The sequence below is a fragment of the Impatiens glandulifera genome, chromosome 1, assembly GCF_907164915.1.
Source record: "Impatiens glandulifera chromosome 1, dImpGla2.1, whole genome shotgun sequence".
Taxonomy (NCBI): Eukaryota; Viridiplantae; Streptophyta; class Magnoliopsida; order Ericales; family Balsaminaceae; genus Impatiens; species Impatiens glandulifera.
The window spans coordinates 21921645-21930746 of NC_061862.1; the positions used below are offsets into that span (position 1 = coordinate 21921645).

The 9102-nt window shown below is 29.4% G+C and overlaps 2 protein-coding genes across 3 annotated transcripts; one reads left to right on the forward strand and one right to left on the reverse strand.

Moving 5' to 3' along the window:
- Positions 1-237: 237 nt before the first annotated feature.
- On the forward strand, positions 238-3060 carry LOC124920687 (E3 ubiquitin-protein ligase WAV3-like). Its single transcript, XM_047461240.1, has 2 exons — positions 238-730; positions 1030-3060. Exons 1-2 carry the CDS (start codon positions 530-532, stop codon positions 2923-2925), a joined length of 2097 nt encoding a protein of 698 aa, XP_047317196.1. The 5' UTR covers positions 238-529; the 3' UTR covers positions 2926-3060.
- A 10-nt stretch (positions 3061-3070) lies between these two features.
- LOC124920688 (NADH dehydrogenase (ubiquinone) complex I, assembly factor 6) lies at positions 3071-4447 on the reverse strand. 2 transcript variants are annotated; one of them, XM_047461242.1, is made up of 2 exons: positions 4268-4447; positions 3071-4156 (listed from the first exon to the last, which is right to left on the reverse strand). In XM_047461242.1, exon 2 carries the CDS (start codon positions 4134-4136, stop codon positions 3231-3233), a length of 906 nt encoding a protein of 301 aa, XP_047317198.1. In that variant the 5' UTR covers positions 4137-4156; positions 4268-4447; the 3' UTR covers positions 3071-3230. The 2 variants fall into 2 exon arrangements, with proteins under 2 accessions (XP_047317198.1, XP_047317197.1); XM_047461241.1 differs by having other exon boundaries at positions 3071-4183.
- Positions 4448-9102: the final 4655 nt, after the last annotated feature.

The window sequence follows — 9102 nt, forward strand, 5'->3', positions numbered from 1 at the left end:
CTGAAATAACGATATAATTTTTCTTATACCGAAACCTGTGGTTCGGTATGCAGTATAAATAAAAGATTATGGTATACACCTATCATAAGGTTTGATAATAAATATATTAAAATTTTGTTTTATTATATATATTATATTTGAGTTGTATTTGGCTCAAACCAAACATCCATTTTAACTTGTTTCTCTACCGTCAATTTGCTTTTATTATTATTAACTCTCTGTTAATAATGGAACGAGACAAAAGATCTTAGGCCTCAAGGTCAAAACCAGAACTGCCATGGCCGGCAGTGCTTGAAAATTAAACTTTTATTTGTTTCCTTTTAAGTATCCAATTTCCAAACCTAGAAATTCATCACTTTTGCAGTAGCCATAGCCAGACTCTGCTTCTTTGCACTACAATATATACAGTCGCCTTCTCTTCTCTTGTCTTCATCATATCTTATAGATGAAATCGAATTCTTTGTTTAACTCTCGTCGTATCTTGGATTTATGAAGATTTAGTTTCTCTCAATCGAATTCAGCGAACAAGATGGAAAGTAAATGGAGGAAACTGAAATCGGCTCTCCCTTGTCTTTACCCCGTGGAGGACTCATCGCGATCCAATCGGATGGATAACCGGTTACCAGACGCTGTTTCACTGTCATCCACAGACGAATCAAGCGTTACTACTATGCAAACTCCCTTGTCAGTCCGCCTTCTTTCGTCTAGATTCGGCTCCCGATCTTCTAAGGTTAGTTTTGCCGTTAGGTTTCTTCATACCTTCATAATTGTTGTTGTACAAGTGATTGTATGTATGTTAGGGCGCATCGATCATATTACAATTTGGATTCGTAATTAGACGGTTTCGTTCTTATGATATTTTGAATCATATGAACACGATAACTGGTCTTGAATATTGGCGATGGATGATGTGTTTGTCATTCCCCGATGATATTTAGAATCATATGAACAAGATAACTAGTCTTGGAATTTTGAATATTGGCATATTTTGATTTCCATTCATGGCTACTATTTGTTCTTAAAATGCAGAAAACTTGTGCTATATGTCTCACATCTATGAAGGCAGGCAAGGGCCATGCAATTTTTACAGCAGAGTGTTCCCATTCCTTTCACTTCCATTGTATTGCATCTAATGTGAAGCACGGGAATCGAATTTGCCCCATTTGCAGATCAAACTGGAACGAGGTTCCTTTCCAGACTACTACAGATACTGATCTTTTACACAATAATAGAACTGCTAGGGCAAATAATGCGGCAGGTCCTAGAAATGCCCCATGGAATGCAGCTTTCCGACAAACCCTACCCTCGCGTTTGGATGTCAATCTTCATGCAACCTCATTCTTTCATGCTCCTGAACCAAACGTCTTTGATGACGACGATGAATTAATAAGTGAAGAACCTCTCAATAATACTTCTGTTGATGAGAATCAACCTGTAAGAGCTATAGATATCAAGGCTCACCCTGAAATTTCTTCTGTTTCAAGATTGGCCTCTCATAAGGACTTCACTATTCTGATCCACCTCAAAGCTTTGATAAGCATGCATAATTCTTCTAACTTTTCCTCAACCGCTGTATCCAATCGTGCCCCTATTGATCTTGTGGCAGTTCTTGATGTAAGTGGAAGTATGTCAGGTGGGAAGCTTGTTTTGTTAAAAAGAGCAATGGGTTTCCTTATACAAAGGCTTGGTTCTTCTGACAGGCTATCAATTGTCGCTTTCTCCTCCACTGCTAGGCGTTCCTTTCCCCTTCGTCGAATGACCAACAATGGAAAGCACGATGCACTTCAGGCAGTCAGTAATCTGGTTTCAGCTGGTGGGACGAATATCGGCGAAGGGTTGAAGAAAGGGGCGAAGGTAATGGTAGAACGTAGGCAAAAGAATCCAGTTAGCAGTATGATTCTTTTATCCGATGGGAAAAATATGTCCACTACAGATCCAATGGTCGATTATCATTCTCTCCTTCCAGAGTCGATTATGAACGATACTCGATCAGGCATTGTCATTCCAGTTCACACGTTTGGATTTGGTGCGGACCATGATGCTGCCCTAATGCATTTTGTCTCTGTGGCCTCGGGAGGGACATTTTCTTTCATAGAAACCGAAAATGCGATCCAGGATGCTTTTGCACAGTGCATTGGCGGGCTCTTGACAGTCATCATTCAGGAACTGCAAGTAAAAGTCGAAACCCTCCATCCTAATCTGCAATTGAACTCAATTAAAGCTGGAAATTACAGAACCAGGAAAACTGATAATGCGAGCATAGGATATATAGACTTCGATCATCTCTATGCTGAAGAGGAGCGAGATTTTCTGGTAAAAGTTGACATACCGGTTTATCACGACTCTTGCAACAACGATATGCAACTGTTGAAGATAGGTTATTCGTACACGGATCCAATTACAAAAGAAAAGGTAACATTAGAGGATGCTGGTGTGTTAAAGATCTCAAGGCCTGAGATAGTGAGTGGTGACGTGGTGGTGTCTGTGGAAGTGAACAGACAGATTAACAGGATAAGAGCGGCCGAGGCAATTGCAGAAGCGAGAGCCATGGCTGATGAAAGTCGGTTTATTCAGGCAGCTTCTATATTGGAATCGTGCTGTAACTTGATAATGAGGTCCATGTCAGCTCAAGCCGGAGACCAGTTATCTGCTGCCTTGTGCGCAGAGATGAAGGAAATGCAGGGAAGAATGGTCGATTATGATTCTTACACAACAGGCGGAAGGGCTTATGTCCTGTCAGGTCTTAGTTCTCATTCATGGCAGAGGGCCACTACTTCTGGAAATACCACTGTTTCACAAGCTTATCAGACTCCAACAATGGTGGATATGGTCTCCATGTCCCAAACCATGCTCTTGGATGGTTCGTCGTCTCAGCAGCCATTGCTCAGGCCTTCTCGGTCTTTGACATTACCAATCCAAAGGTAAATAATAAACTGTGTACCGGTTCAATGGTGTTTGTTTATTTTCAGACGTTTGTTGGCTTTCTATTAATCTCTGTTAATTGTGGGAGAATTTGAATCTATCTTCATATATATGATTGTCTGATTGTAATTGCAATGATTTATAGTAATTGACCAAAATTTCATAATTTATTAATGTCAAGAAAATGAAGGGTAATAAATAAGTATACACTTGAGATGAGATTGTTTTTTGACAAAAAAAATCAAAACAACTCGTATTATTGTGAAACTGGGCAAAATTCAGATACAGAACAAAACAAAATTATTGAATCAATACTTCCCCTTCCAAGAATGCCACTTTATTTTCAATTGATACCACAATGGAGGAATACCCAAAATCCCCTGTGCCAATCTGGGATCAAACACATCGAAATTCACTCGATTCAAAGAATCTAAAAGAACCTGGGCAGGAACCGCAGGCAAAAGAACCTTACGAGCTTCAACAGGTACAGTTTCAGCCAGTTCACGAGCCTTTAGCAGATGTGCATTCGCGACAGATGCAATATCAAAAACCGCATTACAAAGCCCCTCCCGAGAATCAAGACTAATCCCCGATTGACCATCCTCACGGTTCACTATCAAGTTATGTTTGGCCGCCACATCCAATGGTATGTAAGCGAAATGACGATCGCGATTCGCGTGATATGGGAGTGATTTAATCAGCAAAAGTAGACCGCTGGCCTTACCTACATGAGATGCAGCATGATCAGCTACAGTAGATTTGATCCCACCAGCTTGAAGAGTCATGTATAAGATTGTAGAAGCAGTGTTCTCAGCATATTTCTCCAATTCATCAATGGTCTGAGGATTATCAGTGTGTTGTTCTCTCTTTGCATCGTTGAGTCGAGCTTCAATAGATCGTTTAAGCCAAAGTTTACTGACCTTTTGATCTGCAATCACCGACGATAGAGCTTGAGCGGTTGGGTGTTCGATCAACTTGTTAGCAAATATCTTGTCTATAGCTTCTTCCCACCATAGAAGACGCATGAGTCCTGTTCTAGGATCGGAAGAAACGTCCATGGCTCTAGCTGTTTCAATGTTGAATGAACGAAGGGCGAATGCAGCCTTTCGCAAGGTTGGGGGAAGTTCAAGAAGGCAGAGATAGTGATGGTAATCATAGGTTCGTACTTGTTGTACACAATATGACAAAGCAGCTCTTATACCAGCACCATTCATCAAATTCAACAGATTGTTTGCTGATGATGAATTATTGATCAAACAAACTAGACAATCGAATGATAATCCTTTCAGAAAAATAAAAGATTCAAAAATCAATCTGAAAAACGTAATGAAGCACAGAAACTCACTCGTAAATAGATCAAAATGAATGGTACTGGGAAGCTGAACGGCGGTTGGACGGAGATTGAGGCGTGAAGATTAGACTTTGAAAGAATGTTGTTTGAAGATCTGAAGAACTGTAAAAGAATGGGAAGAAGAAGAAGATTAGGTCTAGACGTGAATCTCTAGAAAGAAATTAAAGAAAGAGTGGATGGGCTTATTAGGGTTTGAATCTCAAACTATCCACTTTCTTTAAATTCAGACATTGTTTAATTTTATAAATATAAAAAATATATAATTAAATCAAAATCAAAATAAGATTTTCAAATTTATTAGACAATTATTTAAATAAAATATATATTTTATCAAAATTATATTATAAAACATGTATTTTATTTTAATAAATTTTATAATAACTTTATAATTTTTATTTTTTTATTTAATGTTTATAAAATATATTTTATGTTAATATTTATAATATATTATTTTCATAAAATATATATTTTATTTAATAAAAAAATAATGATATTTTTAAAATATATTTTATTTAATGTATAATATTCAAATTTTTTTTTATTAATAATCTAACTCAATTATTTAATTAAAATACTAAATAAAAATAAATTATATTATATTATAAAGGAAATTAACTTATTGCAAAACAAAATTAAAACAATATATATTTTTTAATATGTTTGAGAAAATATAAATTTTATTTTAATAAATTTGTAATATATTTTATTTTAATTTTTATTTTAATGTATAATTTTTAAGTTTTAAAAAAAAAATTAATTATATATATATATTATATTTATAAAATTAAATAATTTTAAATTAAAAAAAGTGTTAAATAATTTAAAATGATGTTAGGATAGTTTGAAAAAAAAAAAAAGGTCCGTGTAAGACAGATAATTTCTCTTTTGTAACTTTTAGTCTATTGTTGACTAGATAACAAACTTATAATATAATTAAATTAACTCATTATAAATTATTTTATTTTAGTACATATATTTTTAAATGATTAATCAAAAACAATAATTTAAACTATAAAATTGTTACAAAAAAATTTATAATCTATATGAAAACTTTGTATTTTGATTAATCAAAGTATTTACTAAAATATGATATATTATTTTAATAAAATATATTTTATTTAATAAGTTTTGTAATAAATTTGATATTTTATTTAATATATTTCATGTTAATGTATACTATTTAGAGTGTCTACCAAGATTGAGGCTTTCAGTATTAGAATCAAACATAAACTTATTTCAACTCATCAATCAAATTAGTGAATGAATACTTAATTAAAATAATATATAGAAGCAAACTTATTTCAAAACTTATTAAAATAAAATGTATTTTTATTAGGTTTGAAAAAATATATATATTATTTTAAAAAAATTGTATTGCATTTTTTTTATTTAATGTATTTTATTTTCATGTTTATAAAATATATTTTTATTTATATACATAATTTATAAAATATTTTTAAAAAAAATTAGTAGGTTTAGTTTTAATTATATATATATATATTTATTAAATTAAATAATTTGTTAATTAAAAATATGTTTGATAATTGAAAATGAGAAAGTTATTTAAAACAGGATAAAGGTGAAGTGAATTCATAAACATATGATCAATGATTATTGGGATAAACTGGTTTTCTCTATTCCTTTGAATGCTACATTTATATACTCCGAAAAAGAAGACCGAAATTATGTTATGTTTGTCCCATTTTGATTTCACATATCTGATGGATTAGGTTTATTTTTATTTTGTAGAGAAAGGAAACATTACAAAAGTATTACAGTATTTCAGTATATTACTCTGTTTTGCTTACTAATATGGTTGGATTTTTCATTTTTTTTAATATAAATTTAGAAATTATATATATATTATTTAGGAAGTAAATGAGATCTCAAAGTTATTAGTCCTAAATTAGCGTCTCTTGGGTCAAGTGAACGAGGTCTCTTGGGTTAAGTGAATCAGATCCAAGAGAGTGCCCAGTCTTCATGTTATTTGGTCTCTTAAGCACGAAATCACGAAAAAAACAAAGTCACGAACATGCTTTTTACGAGTCTATTTAAAAACGTATCTGAGCTGGAGTTAGATTTCAATTTAACCAATAATTCCGAAATAATTTTTGAATTCATTTCTAGATAAATTTAGTATAAATAAGTGTAATTAAAAACTTTTTTTATTATAATATTTTTTTATATTTATTAGTTTAGTTAATATTTATATTTATTTTATATTATTAATATTTTAAAAATATATTTTTATTTATTTAATTATGAATAATAATATTTAATTATAATTAAATGACAAAATAATAATAATTTATTTTTATAAATAATTTTATATTATATTTGAGATTTTTACAAATGATCAGTAATAGTCAGAGATTCATAATATGTTTTTTTTTGTCACCAGTTTTTATGGTAAAGAATATCTAAATAAATTCATTAACTCTTTTACCAACTAAATTGATCGGCATACTAACCAAAACTTACATGTAGGAGATACCAATCCATAAATTAGAGATTTTGTTGAGATCACTTGAAAAAAAATAAAGATCTAGATTTTATATTTATTTATTTTTGGTTGAATTAGAGAAACAAATAGATAAATAGAAAAAATAAATTTGAATTGAGTTTAAGTTCATTTCAATCCTAATGTAACTTCTATACAGTAGGTCATTTTGACTAAACATGTTATGAAAATTAATTTTAAATATTTTTAATCGTAATAAATAAAATTAAAATTACAAATTAAATATAATAAATAATGTGAAACTAAAAAAAGATTAAATGAAGTTAAAATCAAGACAAAAAAATGTAATTTTTTTTTTTATAAAAACAAATAAAAATATTTAATTATCAAGATATATAAAATATGTTAATATTAAATTATTTATTCATTTATAAGTAATGACAATAATATACTTTTTATTTTTATTAAATGCCATTATAATATTTAGATTACTACTAAAATAATAGTTTTATATTAAATAATAAAAATTACTTTGACAATTAAATCTTAATAAAAGTATAACCATTTAAAATAAGTTATTAGATCAATTAGATAAAACAAAATTAAACAGAACCTAAAATTAATAAATAAAAAAAATGTTGAGAGAGGAAGTTGGAACTGGAGCTCCAGGCACAAAGTAATATCAATATTTTACAAACAAATTCTTGTTTGAATGCATAACTGGATGAATTAACCCGTTTCCAAAAAAGGTTACATTAACTAATTATAAATTATCATATTTCAGTAAATACTTTTAGATGACTAATCAAAAACAATAACTTAAACTATAAAATTATTAAAAAAATAATATAACCAATATGAACACTTTGTATTTTGTATATTAAAGTATCCTAAAATCAAATTAATTAAAAAAAGTTTATCAAATATTCAAATTAGTTTGTTTTTATTTCATGTCTTTTGATTAACACTTTAACTATACAAAAGACAATGAACAGAGGGTTCTAGAAATCTAGATGGTCTACAGCCAATGAGAAACTTGATTTTTTAGTGATTTTTTTTTTTTTGTGATAATTTAGCAATAGAATTGAAAGAATGAAACACCAATATAATGAACTATGTATTATAAACTAGCAATGAAAAAAAATAAAATTATAATTCAATAATTTACAAATATGACTTCAAAGAGGTTAAAAGAAACTAATGTCTTCACAAAATATGTATTTATTGTCTTGCAAAGATGGAACCTCTCTTCACAATTTGTGTTTCATGTAACAAATTCATGAGATGATTTTTTACAACAATTGTCCTACATACAAAATTAAAAAGTTGAAACTCCACATGAATATGAGATTCAACATGTTAATCTCGGTCTTGAAATAAAGATACGTGATAATTTAAATTTATCAAGTATTTATTTTTTAATTCCTAAAATTGAACCCCAAGACTTCACAATTCGTTGCGGGTGCAGTGAAGAATTCACAAAAATCTAAAGTTGACTCAAATATAAATAACTGTGAGTAAGAATGATCTAACTAATATGGTTTTGAAAGATTAAGATAAAGCACAAGACCTCACAATTAGTTGGGGGAAGTAATGAAGAATTTACAAACAATCTATGTTAATTCATAAGGTTGACTCAAACATAACTCACATGATATATATCACATGAGATAATCTAGACATAACTATTTTTTTTTTCAAGATATTCAAGCTAAAATTTTTAATGAAATGAACGTTTATGGCTCATTTTTTATCTTTTATTTTTGTTATGGTTTTGAACATATATCATAATTGCGAGACCATGTTAGCTTCCTACCTTCATGAAAAAAAATAAATACTTTAACAATTAAAGTTTTTGATTCTAAGAATACAAAATCTTAGCCTTAAAAAAAATTAATTTTCTAACAGGGAATCTTATTTTCCTTGAAAAGATCAACAAAATCATTTATAAATGAATAGAAATAAAGATAGTTGTCAAACAAGTAGGAAAGAAAAACAAATCTCTATAAAGACTAACTACTCATGAATTATTTACAAAGCCTATAAATCATAAAGGACAATGTCACAAAACTTTTGGTAAAACTTGAAATAATCTAACAACTTACCATAAAAATATCGATACTAATTACAGAACTCACTGCTCCAAATGATTATGGCTATTTGTTTTTATAAATATTGTTAAGCCTTCAAGAAAACTATCAATCTAAAGATACTATGGTCTTACATGAAATAGATCCCAATAATTTCATAAGAGTTTAATATTATTATTATTTTTTATACTTTTTAATTTCATCATAAATCATCAAAACATTAACTTATACTTTAATAAGTTAAATTTTATCATTAGTTTTTTAACTTTCTTTATACT

Coding starts and splice junctions, on each gene's coding strand:
- LOC124920688 (XM_047461242.1), bottom strand. CDS start 4,136: ATGAATGGTGCTGGTATAAGAGCTGCTTTGTCATATTGTGTACAACAA.
- LOC124920687 (XM_047461240.1), top strand. CDS start 530: ATGGAAAGTAAATGGAGGAAACTGAAATCGGCTCTCCCTTGTCTTTAC. Junction 731..1,029: donor TCGGCTCCCGATCTTCTAAG/GTTAGTTTTGCC, acceptor CTTAAAATGCAG/AAAACTTGTGCTATATGTCT.